The 17,529-nt window shown below is 41.2% G+C and overlaps 1 protein-coding gene across 2 annotated transcripts in view; it reads right to left on the bottom strand.

Annotated features, from left to right (window-relative positions):
* The window catches only part of phactr3b (phosphatase and actin regulator 3b), a 58,488-nt gene that overhangs the window by 25,430 nt on the left and 15,529 nt on the right, over nucleotides 1–17,529 (bottom strand). Inside the window, exons 1-8 of one of the 2 annotated variants that reach the window (XM_061041478.1) lie at nucleotides 12,397–12,642; nucleotides 7,692–7,850; nucleotides 7,444–7,518; nucleotides 7,138–7,278; nucleotides 4,880–5,110; nucleotides 4,586–4,793; nucleotides 4,066–4,256; nucleotides 766–919 (exon numbers count right to left, since the gene is read on the bottom strand). In XM_061041478.1, the coding sequence (XP_060897461.1) occupies nucleotides 766–919; nucleotides 4,066–4,256; nucleotides 4,586–4,793; nucleotides 4,880–5,110; nucleotides 7,138–7,278; nucleotides 7,444–7,518; nucleotides 7,692–7,850; nucleotides 12,397–12,430 (1,193 nt within the window). In that variant the 5' untranslated portion in view covers nucleotides 12,431–12,642. Of the gene's footprint in view, nucleotides 1–765; nucleotides 920–4,065; nucleotides 4,257–4,585; nucleotides 4,794–4,879; nucleotides 5,111–7,137; nucleotides 7,279–7,443; nucleotides 7,519–7,691; nucleotides 7,851–12,396; nucleotides 12,643–17,529 lie in introns of those variants that run through there. The other variant, XM_061041476.1, reaches the window with a different exon arrangement.

Genomic DNA, 17,529 nt, shown 5'->3' on the forward strand with positions numbered 1-17,529 from the left:
CGATCCCAGCTGTCACTGTGTGAGAGGCAGAGTACACCCTGGACTGTTCACCAGTCAATCACAGGGCTGACATATAGAGACGGACAAGCAGCCACACTCACATTCACACAGGCATTTCAGAGTCACCAATTAACCTAACGAGCAATGTCTTTGGACTGTGGGAGGAAGCCGGAGTACCCGGAGGGAAACCAACGCATGCACGGGGAGAACATGCAAACTCCACACGGGGAGGCAGCCGGCCGAGGTTTCCATCAACCAGGTAGGTTCATGCTGTGAGGCGAGAGCGCTAACCACTGCACCACCATGCAGCCTTAATCATTTCTATGTAAGATATAAGTAAACAGTGATAGTATATACATGTTGAATGTCAAAAAGGTTTAGGGTGCATGTAGAAAATCAAACACACCAGATTGTGAAAAAGATTTTAAAACTACTCCTTCATTTCTTTTTTTATGATAACACTGGACAAACAGACAGTGAGATGTGAAAAGACCTCCTTTAGTAACAAATTAAATTAAATTAAATGAATTAGTGCGGGATGGCTACTCCAACGGGAAGCTGGAGAGCCTCGCACTGTGACTGAACGGAGTCCGTTTTCTTCATGTGATATCTTTATATCTATCTATAAAGAGATGATAAACAGCCTAAGAATACACATCAGTGATGTCAGTGATGAGAGAGACATACATGGCGGGTGGGGGGTGGGGGGGGGGGGTGATGGTGGGAGGAGCTGATGGCAGGCTGGGTCCACACAGAGCGACTCACTTGGCCAGCTTGGTCTCGATCTGCTGGCGGATTTCCTGACGCTCCTGGTCGCTGCGGACGGGGAAGATGTTGCGATCCTCCAGCTCCTGCTTGCTGGGTCGGTTCCGAAGCTTCACGGCCAGCAGCTCCTTCCTCATCCTGCGCGGGAGGGTCCCTGTTGTTGTTGTTGTTGGGCACATATTAAAAGTCAAGGTCAACTTTAATGTCAACTTTAATGTCAACTCTGCCATACTGTATGTACTGGACATACCTCCGACCCACGGTGCAGAGTCTATGCTAATGTGCATGGACCTTAAACCTTAAAAATAAGGTACTGCTGACTTTAAAAAAAACACAGTATTTAAATACCACCGACAGGGGGCGCTCAATCAAAACAATCACTGTGAATTTACATATATGTAAATATACATTATTTCATTTAAATGATCAATTTACGCACACTTATTTATGTAAATACTGTAATTGACATCTTAATTGACCCATCTGTCACATTACTGCATTTTACTTATCATGTTACTTCAGCATATTTAGCACAATGCACCACTGCACTGTTTCATATTTAGTCATGTAAATATTAGTCTTTTCTTATATATTAATACATATTTATAAGATATTTAATGTTGTACCTGTACATAAGAGAGCACAGTTCACCCAAGTTAAATTCCTTGTGTGTGTAAGCACACCTGGCCAATAAATCAGATTCTGATTACAAAAAGATGACCTCAAGGCTGGCAGGGAATCATGGGAGTTTTCTCCGCTACCTACCCCCCCCCCCCCCCCCCACCCAATTCACATGACGTTTTCATCACAGCAGCACATACAGCTACAGTACGGCAGCTTTCAGTAACAGTTTTCATTTCCTTATGCAGCGGTCTTTCGCCCGTTTCCTTGGCAACGATAAACCTTCTTGTGTCTGTCATGGCGGCCGCTGCGACATCCCGTTACAACTATAAAATTATGGATTTCTCTGGCTTTGATAACTGTTGGAAATATTTGAGGTAATGTAAATACTCAACAAAAAATTATATAACACAGGTTTAGTCCGTTTTTAATTAATTTAGATATTTTGGTGTAAAATTCTAAGAACAAATCTTCATATTCTACCTTTAAAGTCCTCTGTGTTTAAAGTGCCAGGAGCTTCATGCTGTATGTGGACCTGATCAGAGGAGGTCAGTAGAATATGTAAAGTGACATTAGTGTTCGGGGTGATTTTGTGATTTTCCTGCTCAGGTCTGGGGTGGTGAGGTGGTGAGCCAAACTCAGGTTAAATAAGCACTGAGGTTTTTTTTTTGGAGCTGCCAAACATAGTTCTGCAGCTTAACCCTGTGAAGTGTTCCAGATAATCACACAGTGTGCCTTTGTGTTGACTCATAAGACCTAACACCTTGTTAATTAAATGCATTTCCCACGAACACTTTCTGCAAGATGTTAACATGTAGTATGCACTTTGTGTTCTCTTTTCAGATTAGTTATTTATTCCCTTCTCATGTGTAAGTCGTGCTTTTACTCTGAAAATTCATGTACAGTAAATACAAACACATATATAGAAAAAAACTGAACGCATGTTAAGACAGTATGCCATCCTGCTGCACGGCTGCTATGCATCAGTCTGTCTTCACATTGTGAAAGTGTTTTCTTGTCTTGCTGCTTTATCTCCACATCTTTAATCTGTTAATTAATCATCACTGCATGCACAGAGGGCTCCGAGTTAGACCTGCCTTCGTTTTAAAAACAACACACAGCTACACCAGGCCAGTAAAGGGGACAGGGCCTTAAATTGGGATGGGCGTTTTATTTGAAGTTTTACAGTATTTAGGTCAAAGCGTGTATTCCTCTGACACCACTCACGGCCTTGAGTGGATGTGGATAGGTTTGGACAATGCAATTTTCCCTCATTCAACTCCTGCCACAAACTCAGACTCAGAATCTGACAGTGGTCTTGACTCTGATTTGGATGCTCTGGGGCTTTCATGCAGCTTTATTATTTTTTTTTTTGCCTTTTTTCTTTGGCTTCGGCTTCATGTTGGGGGTTAGTCTACCGGAAAACACTGTTAGGCTTAACGAAAAATTGCAGTTTCCATGCAGACTGCAGGGAGGTTTCCCCCCGAAATGTCTTAGCTTTTGCTGTTTTTTCTTCTTCCTAATATCCTTATCTGTTACTACATACACATCAGTTGTGTCTCAGATCTCAATCTTAGTTGCAGCAGAATTAGAAAGTGAAAGCCCCATTTATTTTCCTCTCATATACACAGTTATTAGATTCACTATTGTTCCTCTGGGCCATAATAAAACTCTCCCAGATGAGTTATTGTTGGCTTGCTGGGTTTTTCACACTTCTCCTTTTGAATAGAACATCCACTCATCATTTATTGGACATAGTGACGGTTATTTTTCATCTCGAGTCAGTAGTCATAGATTCATACCAAACAAACTCTGTTGTGGTTTTCATACTTTTGTGTTGTATTTGCGATAAATTTAGGTTTAATGTGACAATCCTTTTTCCCTTTGACATTTAATATTCTCTTTTGAATATTGTCACGGCAACTCTGTCCCTGATAGTCTGTATTGCATGGCTGTCAAGCTAGTAAGGGGGCGGGCCTTCCTGCCTGATTGTGTATAATGGTAGGGGAAACACTGCGGATAAAGTCCTAATAATTTACAGTAAACATGGCTCATTCTGAAAACTACTCTCTTCCCTCTGCTGACATCGCAGTCATTACATGTTTTAAAGATATTTTTTGGGTGGATATTAGACAGGACAGCTGAAGAGAGAGATGACATGTCAGGAGGAGAGAGTGGGGGATGACATGCAGCAAAGGGACTTGGTTTGGATTCAAACCCACGACCGCTGCGGTGAGGACATGGGGCACGCAACAAAACCACTAGGCTAGCCGGCGCCCCAGTCATTATATATTTGTATCATATGGAGTCGCCCTCCTTAATGGTGGCATGCATACAAGCCATTTCCATGATTACTCCTCAGTCTACCCTTTAATTTTTCTGATATAGTCTGTCTGAGTTGCAGACATATTATCCCCAGCCGGCGGTGCACCAATGACCCACATAAATGACCAAGAATTAGGCCATCAGAGCAGATGTTGACGGGCGGTTGTAACTTAACACCAGTAAGTCTGCTCCCCGTCATCACTGTAAATCTCCCTGTCATGCTCCCACTGCGAACAAATATCAGCAGAGCATTACACTGCTTCATTAAGTACCGACAGGCTGCCTGGATTTGGTCGGCTTCCTTGCACATCATAGGAACAAACATTGCAACCGCACGCCGACAGCAAGACCTACCAGAGATCACAGAGTCGTTCCAGCTGTCCTGGTCGCTCAAGTATTCGTTCAGACGCCAGTTCTCTTTGTTCTCGTCCGACTCCTTCTTGCTCTCCGACTCCCCGGCCGGCTCCTTCTCCGTGCTGGACGAGCGGGACAGACGGCCGTCGAGCCGCCGCTTCAGAGATGAGCGCGAGTCCTTCGTCTGAAAACTTTAGATCACACAACACGAGACAAAACTTTCAATTACAAATTAATTGTATCACAGCTGCAGAGAGTTCTCCAGTCGGGTTGGAAAGTGTACATTCACTTTTGGTCACCAATAAATACAACTTCTTACGTTTGAGATTAATTCTAGTGTTCTGTTCAGACTATTTTTTGGTTTGGGGAGGCCTATACACTGCACTATCCTTTAATAACGGATTATATATTTTTTGTGTAAATTAAAGTTTGAGCTTTCTTCTAAAGTGTCTATTGTCATACATATCATTGGATGATGCCCAAAAAGTAGAAACTATAACACAAACAAACACAGTCTGACCTGTCCTGTCTGTGTTTGCTGGCCAGGGCGCGGTGCAGTTCCTCAATGATACAGCTAGGGGGCAGCTGTTGGTGTAGTGTCCCCAGGTGCGGGGACCCAGTGGGTGTGGACATCCTGGCCCTCAACAGGGATCCATGGGGGTCTTTGGGAAGTGTGAAGTTCCTGGGTAGGGTGGCTGGGGACTTCTTAACCGGCACCCGAGGAGCACCTGGAGAGGGAAAAATCATCAAAGTGAGACGTGAGTGCTGCAACTCATCGGGGGCCTCACATCAAAGCTCCTCTGGGGAAACTCACCGTCCAGGCTGCCGAGTCTGGTGAGCAGTTTGACCGGCTTGTTGGGGGGAATGGAGGTGCTGGCTCGTCTCGGAGGCAGGGGTCCTGTCGCCTCGGGTTTGGCTTCGACAGACTCCACCTTCGCGGTCGGCTGCTCGTCGATGGGGTCGCTCATTGACGTGCTCTCGTCTTCTCCATCCTCGCTCTGACTGGGGTCTCCCACTGTCTTTGTATCTTCACTCAGGTCTTGCACTGAAATGAAACACGAGCAACGTTAATGCAGAGCTTTGATTTGGATTGGCAAGTCTCTGTCACCACCTAGTGGACAATCTGGGACACTGCATCTCAAACTGGAGCTGCCAGCAAAGAGCTGAACAAGCTGCACATTTGATATAGTTCTGGTATTCATCTAGACTTTTCCACTAATGATGACTCATCTTATTATTTTATAATGTAAGGTTAATGTTTTCCTTTGATTGCTGTTGGTGTGCACACACACAATTAATTAAACAAAGAATACGATCATTTCAGAAATGATAGAGTTAGCAGTTCTTTCTTTAAAAATAGACCCTGAGCCCCTTCATCCCCTCTGATAATGTGAAGAGGAACACTCTCAGTGTAGGCTTTTCTCTGAAACGATTCAGCACACACTTAATTAGAGGACTTTTCAGTAAGTGAAATACAAATAAATGACTCGTTCCTTTTATCCAGAAGCTGTTAAAATTCACAGTTTTCTACCCCGACTGCAAAAATGGATGACGGCAGTGACCTGCTCGTGAACTTTAATGCTGCCGTATTTTGGATTAGGATGTGAAATGATTTGGAGGCGGACACATCTGGCTGAGGATGTTCTCCCTGATGTGTTTGTTATGATCCTGACAAACATCTGCTGTTTTAATTTGTTATTTGTTCCTTTTTATGTCTAACATATTTTTTTATTTTTGTAGTTGTATGTTTGGCTGCTCGTTGTTTGTCTGAAACTTTAAATTGTTTTTTCTAAACTGCATCCTCGAAAAGAGATTTTTAATCCCAATGATGAGTTTCTTTCCTGGTTAAATAAAAATGCATTACTGGATCATTAGTTGTCACACAACCATCTGCAGCACAGGAGTAGGGTGGTTAGCACTGCTGCCTGATAGCAAGAAGGTCCTGGGTTTGAATCTAGTTGTCACTGTGTGTACTTTGCATGTTCTCCATGTGTCTGCCTGGGAATCCTCAGTAAACTGGTATAAGACACAAGCCAATAAAAACATCTTTAACTGATTGAGACATGTATATATCAGTAGAAAATCACTTCACACAAACTAACAATCTTGATATGTATCACCTTACTAGTTTTTTTTTTTTAATTGTGAACAGGAGACAGACTGAGCAGTAAAAATGAGACATGCAGTGATTGGGGAAAATCTGGGCTGATTGCAGATTCTGATGTTTGTTTCATGACTTCTTTTGGTGTCAGACTCCCACAATGTCGACATTTTCTCTCATGTTTGACGATGAAAACAAGTCAGAGTTTGTTCACAATGTGACTTCATCTGCCCAATCAAAAAAAAAACTCTTCTCTGAATCAGTAGTTAGGTGTACACGATGTCAGCATTAAATCGATTTGGCACAACAAAAAAACATTAGTTACTGACATCGGCTCATGCACCAATATTTGTCTGTCAGCAGGGTCGATATCAGCTGGCACCGATCTTGAACCCAATGCATCCCTAATAAAAACCCAGAGCTCTTACTTGTAAACGTTTTTTATGGTGATATGTTTCAATGAGATATCAGCAGATAGAGCATCTTGTTCACATTATAAACGCTCTAGATTAAGACAGTTGTGGCCCTGTGGCCCCTCCCATTCAACAGTAACTGTAACAGAATGATCATTAATTCATCGTCTGCTTTTTGGTACCAGCTTGAATCTGAGTCCACTGTTTGCTCTCTTTACGCTCTGCCTTCAGACAGAGCCACGTTCATTAAAACAGCTGACTTATACAAATGGAAAAAAAACGGTCGATGAGAATAAACCAAACAGTCAATTTGTTGGGTAGAAAAACAAAAAATCGATGAGATGTAAAAATGTTCCACACACAGCAGAGACTCCGGGGTAGTACCTGAATCACACCTTTGACCCTGCAGAGCCATTTGATTCATTATTTATATAAATGAGGATTAAAGCAAAATGAAGTTGAAGGCATGTGTGATTGATTAGTGTAGCTTTAATCCTTTATGGAAAAACAAACAACAACCACAAAATAACACAGACGGACCCACGCATTGCACTCTACCTGTGGAGGCCTCTAAGTCACTGCCCAGCTCTTCATTGGTGCTGGCCAGAGGTGCCACGAGCTCCTCGTCTCGGTCCTCGGCGTCTGAGTGATTCGGGGTGTCCGGATCTTCAGAGTTCCCCCCACAAGCAACGTCTGACTCTGCATATGGTGCACAGTAAACAAGCACACGGGTGAGTCTGAGTAGCAGTTGGGCATCATGTGGCTTACCAAGTGAACCGAGATCAGCCTAGAGATTCTGTGTGTGTGTGTGTGTGTGTGTGTGTGTGTGTGTGTGTGTGTGTGTGTGTGTGCATCATTTTGCACCTGTCTCCGTCTCCCCAGGGTTCCTCCTGACGAGGTCATCTCTCTTCTGACGTACAACCGCCCTCTTCTCCCCCGCTAAACAACACAGCACATTTATTAAAAAAAACACTGGATCACTGATTGCATGCAAGACGAAAAACATGTAAAGCCATCCTCCATGTTTTGTTTTTTTTTAATCTCTGCTTTCCAATCTTCAGCCCAGTGTTTAGCATCAGTGGCAGAAAGAACAAAATATATATCGCACTCACTCGTCGAAGGCTTCAGCTTCTCGTTTTTCTTTTTCCTCCATTTCCACGGCTTGAAGATCCGCCCCAAGCTCGCCAGCTTGCTGTTGCGACGGACGGGAGGCGTACGAACCCCTGAGACCAGGCAACCTGGATGCAACGCCCTCTGCTGGTCCATCACATCTACAACACACAAAAAAACAAAAACAGCTGCCTTTAAAAAAAAAAAAAAAAAACAGGCTGCAGGAAAACAAGATCCAGTCCTTAACACAACACGCACTTGTGACACCAATCAGGCCGCCGATAGTGTGGCTACCACAGGAAGTCCTGACATCCCTTCTGACACAGCTGGTCGATTACTGACCCCCCCCCACATCATCACATGAGAGCGACACATGTGGGTCAGTGGCTGTGAATTCTTCATTGATTGAAGGCTTATTGCTGAGAAGCGAGAGACTCGGAGAAGACAGAGAATCACATTGTTTGTGTGTGACTCACATGGTTTCAGGGCAGCCAGACCTTCCTGGCCCCAAACCCACTGACAATAGAAGGCTTGAAACACACACGCACACACACACACACACACACACACAAACAGAATAAATAAAATCAGCTTCAGCTCAGCTGCTTCCTCTGAGGTCAGGGCAGACATCTGCAGCCAGAACCTCCAGCTGATTTAACACTATTTCAAACTGCCTCCTTATCTTCTTCATGTAGAGGCGCATTACAGCACAGTGGACATCATACAGTGATGTCAGCATCAGCTAATGCTACATGCTAACGCTAATACTGCAAGAGTGGCAGAGCGTGCAGCTGCCTCTTCACTCACACTTGTTTTTTTTTTATTCAGCACTATTTTTTGTTACAAACAAACATTTATTCTAGTGTGTTAGCAGGCCTGTTTTTTTCCAAAGGATGACGTGTTATATAGTAATTTACAGTAATTTACAGTGTTTTACAGTAATTTACAGTAATTTACAGTAATTTACAGTGTTTTACAGTATTTTACAGTAATTTACAGTAATTTACAGTATTTTACAGTATGTGTTTTCACAGTATATAAACGTCACCCCCCCTCCTATTGGCTTGAGCTGAATTCTCTGGAGTATAATATCCTGCTGCGTTCTCACATCAGCTCACCTGGACTCGGAAAAAATACATCTCCTCCTGGAAATATCAGCAGTTTTTCAGGCGTTTTCTCCAAGTGTGAAAGCGCCATCAGTTAAGATTTTAATGTTCTCACATCGTTCTTGAACAAGACTTTAAACTTCAACAAAGATCTGAGTTTGTTAAACCAACTAGTTAACGCATACCACACCGGTCTAATTGTATTTATTGTCACTTTAAAAGTTTTCCCCGGCATTTTTCTCTTTCGTCTGTAAAAATGTCACAACTTGTACATCAAAGCGTTCGAGAACTGAAGGTGACAAATTCAAGCAGCTTGGCATTTTAAAAAAAGAAGCAAGATCATGAAAAATTCTTCACGATATAGAAACGTGTTTTAAATATGTCTCAAACTATATACACTGTAGATCTGCTAATGGACTGCCTGACTAACAGAGTGAAGATGCTCTGATTGATTGATTAACAGCGACCGTTTAGTCGATGGCTATTCGTCCTATAGCTGGTACTTAGTGCTGCTCAGTGTGAAGGATGTGCAGGAGGCTTCACACCGACAGACAGATAGACAGCCACGAGAACTACAGAGACACACCGAGCTGACTTCTGCATCGAGTATAGCAAAGCGAGAGGGAGTTAGACATTAAGAGGTTCCTTAGAGAAAGGACAGAAATAGACACTCCCACACAGTCTGGCTCCAACAACACCGAGCTGACACCTCAGGGAGCCAGCAGCTGAGCAGTGGGCTGTACAAGGAGCGCTAAATGAATGCCTTTTTTTTTTTTTCTTCTGTTAGCAGAATTGGACTTTAGCCCATGAATGAACTCAATTGCCGAAACTCCCTTTACATGTCCCCACAATCTATTACTAGCTTCTTCTTTAACACAGTAAAAAAGAGAAACTGTGCATCAGGGTGTAGCTGCTCCTACGAGCCAAAGACAGGAGAGGCTTTATTTGTGTAAATGATTAAATGAAGGATTCTGTCTTATGGAAGCTGATGGGTTAGCGATGATGTTGTTTTACACTGAAACATGAGCTGATGCACATTTTCAAACGTGTGTCTTCATTAACTGCTCCAATGAAAATGTACTCAAGGGAATAAAGTCAACTTGGAGCTCGTGATTGGATCCTGTATGCCGGGAAGTGATTTGCAATGTTCAACATGAAATCTAAATATCCAGACACTAACCATTACCCCCCTCAAAAATCTCAATTTAGAAGTCACTCTTTACTTTTTCAAATATGTCAACTCAATTAAAATCCCTATCTGCAAAACACCTCATTCAAACGTTTCCAACATCAACACCTAGAGCTGCTCGATCATGGCAATAATCTGAATCACGATTACTTTAATTGACATTGAGATTGTTTAACAAAATTACTTGCATCACATGAATTTATTGGACTTACTTACACTCTCTGAACACTTTGAAAAACAAGCTATTAATGAAAAGCCAACCATCCATCATCTTAACCGCTTTTTCCTATTCAGGGTCGTGGGGTGCAGGAGCCACTCCCTCCCAGGTGTCATTGGGTGAGAGGCGCGGTTACACCCTGGACTGTACGCCAGTCAATCACAGGGCTGACATATAGAGACACACTCATATTCACACCTACGGGGGCGATTTAGAGTCACCAGTCAACCTAACGAGCATGTCTTTGGACTGTGGGAGGAAGCCGGAGAGAACACACACATGCACAAGGAGAACATGCAAACTCCACACAGAGAGGCTCCTGCCTGGCCGACGGGGGTTCAAACCAGAAACCTCCTCGCTGTGAGGCCACAGCGCTAACCAAATGAAGAAGTAAAAATATAAATATAATACTGATATGTTTTAAGGCGTATCAAATGTACATTTATCAACTTGAACGCAGCGTCAGCACATAACATATTCTCATACAGAATCAGGAGTTTTGCTTCTTGTCAGTAGAATACACAAAAAACGACAAAAATTCAGCAGGAAAAGAAAACTGAAAGCGATGATCTCGATCAGCTTTTACTCCGACCATTGCTGCTTGCTGTGACTATTCTAGTTAAAAATTAATACGTGTTCCAGATTGAGTATTTAGTACATCCAGTGAGACGAGCAGTAAGACAAACAAAATAACTGAAGAAGCTAAAACCAGAGGTGTTTTTTTTTTTATTAATTGGAAACCTCACCAGGTTTTCTAAAAGCCACCAATCAGAGACTCCAGTCTCTGTTGCATCTCTACAGAGGCTGCAGGCATCTTTTTTTTTATTCTCACTGCACTTACAAATGCAAATGATTAGATGTGAGAGATGCACATTAGATAACATCATACTCAGAACACAAGGCCAAACGATGGTTGAATTTATTGCTCCAATCAGCACCTCGGCTTTTATCGACACAAAAAGCTTCTTGACTGCCTGCAGTGAGAAGCAGGTCAGTCGCCCAAGTCAGGTGCGCCTGCAGAGGATGCAGTGAGGAATTCAGGTCAAGCTTGTAGTAACTGTAGCAGCATGCACACACCCAGGGTCAGGCTGCCGTTGCCATGGCGACCACGCTGGATGCTGCAGAAAAGGCCCTTGGAGGCAGAGAATCATCACAGCATGAGGAATGGGGAGTTGCTGGGTGGATGAGAAGACTGTTGCCACACAGAGCGATGGCGAGCTGCAGCCAATCACAGCCAGCCATGCAACGATGCATAATGTAAAGTCAGGGAGTGAGCTGCTGTATTTTTAATTTGTAAGTTACGTTGAAATATTAATTCTTGTGTTAGTGCAGGAGTGAGCACTGACACAGTTTTTTTCCCCTCTCCTGCAGATGCACGTGTTAGAAAGATATGTTCAATGAAATGTGCAGAGCAGTGTAGCCCTAAAGCAGAGAGCTCTACTGCTGCAAATAATACGACTGCTGAGGAGGCTCGAGTCCAAACATCCTCATCACTCACATTTACTTTAACTTGATGTCATGATGTTTAAACTCCAGTTTTGTTTTTTAGATAATGATGTCTCAAGAGGAAGAGGTTAAGGTAATAAGAAAATGAACACGATAAAAGAAGGAAGGATAATAACTTTAGCACATTAATATTACTGAATACAATGCAATAAAACGCATTAATATTAAATATTATTGTAGGCATTAATGACATTTAGAAATTAGATATTTCAGACAAGTAAAAAAATAATAAAATAGTAACTATGATTTATTTTATTCCTGAACTTCATTACTCTATTATATAAAGGCAAACTACACGTTCTTCTTACATTGATAATACTTTTTGAATGTGATTGACGGAGATTAAAGAAATCAATAGGCCCTATGACATGCAAAAAAAAGTCACGTTTTGGAAAAAAACACGTCAGACCACAAACCGGTTCATTCACATAATCGCTAGTTTAGAGCTTTGCCTAATGCCTACATATAGTTTATCAGCTTAAAGTGAATTTACAAACATTTAAAGTCAAATTTGGAACATTTTTTCCCTTGTCTCAGGATTTAGTGACCAATTTAACTCTCGGATGTTTTTGGTGAAAGCAGCACCACGAAGTACAACTCCCGAAAAGCAGATTACATGACAAGCATTGTGTTATAATAAGATACATGATGCGCTACTCAAAAGACTAAAAAGTCAAAGTCTCACTCACATAGAATAACAGCTCCCCAGTCCTCGTGCGGCATTCGGTATTCACATCATATGATCCAAAAAAAAAAAAAAAAAGCTGACGAGCTAAAAACAACCGGAGACTGAGGGACTGTCAGCCGCGGTGAGTTTCACACTATTAAAAATCTACGAGAAAAAAAAAAAAAAAAGTGTAGAGTAGACCGAGAGATGAGACGAGAGAGACCAAACCGAGTGTGAGCGGATTGAGCGGCTGCTGTAACTCTACTGTTGATGTGCCATGTGTGGACCCCGCCCCTCCGGACGGGAGGAGGCGGGCAAATAAACTGGCACACACTCATTTTGTACAGCACAGCACTGTCGCTACTACAATAGATTAAGATAGATTACAAATGACGTAGACGCACACACACACACACACACACACACACGCACGCACGCACACACACACACACACACACACACACACACACACACACGAGTCATTAATGTTGTATATTTAACATACTAACAGTAAAGTCGGTCAACTCTGTTAGAGACAAATTGGGTCAATTATATAGAGTAAAATAACAATAAATAATTTAAAACCTTTTGTCTCTATATCCATAAATGAAACTTTAAGACTGATAAGAAAGAGACTTTAAAAAAAAGAAGTAAACTATGATTTAGCATTTAACTGATAAGATGTCAAAATCGTGTCCTTTTTCATTAAACGTAGCTTTAAAAATGTAAATAAATTGTAATTTATTGTGGTGAATATGTTAGTTATTACACACTTTCTAATCAATTTGATAACAATAAAACATATTTAATCATCATTTTTAAATAAAAACATAACACAAACAGATTTGACATTGATGGTAACAGAGATGACCACCCGTAGTTAAAAGACCAAAAAGCGCGCATGCACAGTTATTGTTGCAATAGGTGACTTTGTAAAGTGAAATATCAATAACACGGTTTGTAGGTGACATTATGAAAACTAACAGACTCACTGAGTAAAGTAGTACCCACCGTACAGCCTGAAACAGTCTATAAAACAGTCCTGCAGTTTCACCTCCTTGCACTGATTGATGTCTAATTTATGTTTTTTTCAGGGACTGTGGTTGTAAATAAATGATAAGAGATGTGTTTATAATGTTCATTGTACCCTCACTGATTAAAATGAGAGCGAAAAAGAACACACCTCGCCTCTCAAAACACGTCTCCTTTTCTCCTATACGTCTCCTTTTGCAATAATTAATAGTGTGATATGATTTGTCAGGGTGTAAAATAGAAAGCCTATGTACCTGGACTGTTTCAACACTTTCTTCCTGTATAAATCATATTGTTCCACTGCAGAATACACATTTATGTGCAATATTTAAATGTCTGACTTTGCAAAATTCTTAACTCCTGCAAGGTTACTTTTTTATTGTGCATTATATCTGCTGTACGTATTTTTACATAGACGTGTACCCTCTTCTCCTTTTTGAATGCAAGTTGTTGCTGATGGATGTCGGCATGTCTGTGCACTTTAAGGTCAAGCATTTCTAATTTCATTTTGCAATTGTGTAACGACAAAAATAAGGCTTTCTATTTCATTTTATGTAGATAGATGGACAGATAGATGGATGTATAGTTTATTGAGTCATCATTGTATCTCTAAAAAGCTATGAAATGATGAGAACATTCTTTATAATCAATGAAGTCCAATGTAACAATTGTAAGTTCCTGTCAGCTGTTACTTAAATAAACTCTCTTTTGAGTGTCATTAGTAGCCTAAAACCTTCTATATATTCTCTGGTAGTCTACTGTATGTCAGAATGTATTGTTCACAGTATTGAACAGTCTACTAGGTAGAATAGATGAACGTCAGAAATGTAGAAGGAAAAATCTAAATAAACTGTAAGTACACTGCAGGCTGCATCACATCTGGTCAAGCTGACAGGCGTCTAGAGACACGATAAGCAAAGACATGTTTTTTTTTGTTGTTTTATGTCTCCCTTTCCCTCGTTTTCTCCAGGTCCATATTTTATGTTCATCCCTTGTTGTTATATCGTATGAAGTGTATTCCTCATAAAAGATGGAGATCATCTTGAGTGCATTTTCTTACCTCGGTTGTTTGCACTGGTCTAGTTATTGACATATATATGTTTCTATTTGATTGATATCCCTTTGTTGAAACATATAACTTCTATATTCCAATTATGAATATGTTTCAGTATAATGAGCGGCTTTATGGATTATTTCTCCTAAGCCGTTTTGAGTAAATCAAGTGAGCTTAGGTTCATCCGACCGGTAATTATCATCAGTCACCGTACCGACTTTCCCCCTCAGGTATTGAACCCTATAGCTCGCCTCATTGTTACAACTCATGACTTTATTATTTATTTTACATGCTTTATTAATCCCTGAGGGGATGTTCTGGTTTTCCTCTCTGTTAATGAGAGACATGCTTCTCACACACTGAAATAAACACATGCACAAACAGAACCTGTGGACGTGCATGTTGTCAGTGCATGACATGCTGCTACGGCGGCTTCCAGCTGACGACCCTGCAGCTGACCTAAAGGAGGTGCGACGGGCTGAGAAGACCTAAGAAGCTATAGCATCTAACCTGTATGACAATTGGGAGCGTGCATGAGTTGTTGGGGGTTCCATGCCTTGCTCAAGGGCACCTCGGCAGTACTCGGGAAGTGACCTGGCACCTCTCAAGCAATCAGAATGACTTCAATATTTCAGTCTGCACCGGGACTTCAATCAGCAACCCTCAGTTACCTAGTCCAAGTCCCATACTGTAGGTCTGTACATCTGACATTGGTTATTTTAATTTTTGGCGAAAAGGATGATTGATTTCTTTATTGAAGATTGATTTCTTTAACATTCGAGACTCCCCCGCACTCACTTCCTTCAAGAAATCCCTTCGTTGTACTGTCATAGTCGTTTTTGTTTTTGTTTTTTTTGGTCGTTTTCCTTGCCAAAGCGTCTTTGAGTATCTAGGAAAGCGCTATATAAGACCAATTTATTATTATTATTATTTGTTGATTCAGAAAATGTGAAATCATTTGCCAAGTGTTGTTTAAAGTCATGGCACAGTGTGTCGGGTCCCGACTTTTTGAGTGACCGACCACCACTGAATAAAATTTAAATGTTTTGCTTTAACATAGCGTGATCAATTTCAGCCTTAAAAACCAAAGTAGGCTAACGTAGTAAAGCGACCGACTGACACAGAGACGTTTCCATGTATTCTGTTATTCCTGACATGGAAAAAAAAAACACATCTCAGCAATGCAACCTAAAAATGTCAGGGTGCTACTACATGTCAGAGTGTTATAGCACCATCAATAGCACAGCTTATAAAAGAATAAATACACTCACACAGTCACTGTGAACTCTATTAAGGAATATAGATCATTATAACTATACACTAACAGACTGTTGTACGCTGCTGGTGTTTTTCCTCCATCACCTCTCCACCTCAGGGGACTTATTATTAGTTATTCTGACAACATCATTTGGGCGGTAAACAGAGCCTTTGTGGTTTCCGATCGATTTTCCTACAGCACCATTGGAACATTAACGGCAGGAAGGGCTGAGCCTCATCACAGATGATCAAAGTCAGAGGCTGGATTTCTCCCCGGGGACACGCTAGCAGTAAGCAAACAATATAAACAATGGTGTAGGCCACTCAGTGAGCATGAATCTCATTGAATATTTACCATGCTTCATTTAATATGGCTCAGGATGGATGGTACTCCAAAACAGAGGTGAGTGGACGATGCAAACTGTGAGCGCTTAATAAAAAGTGACACATGACCTGCGGCCTGACAACTCAAAGATGAAGAAATGTGACGCCCCTGCAGCAAAGCAATGTTCACATTACAGAAGTTTGAATAGCGTTAATGGGTCGTTTTTTTACATTCACTTCTGCTAAATTATCATTTTCTGAGCAAACACCTGCTTCTGTAGCGACTACAACTACTGACATTAATGATGCAAAGACTGAAATATGTTGCAAAAGAAGGAAACGTGCTGCAACTAGTCGAAAACAACGGCATTAACATCAGGTGCGATGCAAATACACGTCAAATAAACTGCACGTACGCTTACGTACAGCCGGCTCGCTTTAAATCTCCTCGTAGCTGTTAATTCAACATTCCTCTCATGTTGTCAAATATCCCTCTTTCCTATTCAAACAAAGAATCCCTTCCTCGTCTCCCACACCTTCTCTCCCTTCAATCACAAACTGCTCCACTGAGCCTGGATTTGCAGCATTTGTCTTTATGCAGTCGTTATCTCAATGTGAGTCATTTTGATTCGGCATCGTTTATGTGTTCACAGCGAGCTTCATGTGAAGATGCTGCGGCTTTTTGCAGCACGTGTCTTTTATTTGCAGTGCGTTTCAGTCATTTGTGTTGATTTTTTGATATTTACTCATATATTCATTGTGACAGGGACAGCGTGCAGCCTATTAGCTGTACCAGAGTTAACAAGCTAAATTACATCTTTGGTCCCTGGGCAGGAGACAGATACAAGACAACCACTGTATACTCATTAAATTATTACACAGTGAAATTCACAAATTATGAAAAACGGAATTTGAGAGAAAGAGAAATTCACTTTTTGAACTAGGACGACTTGGACGATTGCATGTCCTTTAAAATGTACATCCTGAATTTGAATGCACGTTTTTCTAATGATTGCCGTTGCAGGTGGTTTGCATTTTGCGGCCACTTTGTTTAAAAAAAAAAAGAAGAAAAGCTTTCCTTTTGATGGTTAGATAAATGTTGGTGAACTGATGTAACGTCAGCAGAAAGGGAAGGCCTCATGTCTATGATGTAAAAAAAAATACTCGCTGTTAGTAGCTTGTCTGAACTAAAGGACAAACAATAAAGCTTTAGAAAAACCATTGAATACAGAACATATCTGATTACCCTATGTGGATGCTGCATACATCAAAGAGCCTCATTTGGAGACCAGCTACATTATGGAAGGTTTGTGCATGCATACGTTTGAATAAATTCTTCAAATGAAGGCCTAAATCCTGCACAACAAAATGTTAACTTTGAGAAAAAAAGACTCATTTGATCCACAAGAATCTGAAAGCTTTGTTTTAGCTAAGGCTGAATATGAGATTGTAATTACACACACACACACACTGAGACACTGAGTTACT

Source organism: Labrus mixtus, chromosome 7 (assembly GCF_963584025.1).
Source record: "Labrus mixtus chromosome 7, fLabMix1.1, whole genome shotgun sequence".
In the NCBI taxonomy this organism is placed as follows: Eukaryota; Metazoa; Chordata; class Actinopteri; order Labriformes; family Labridae; genus Labrus; species Labrus mixtus.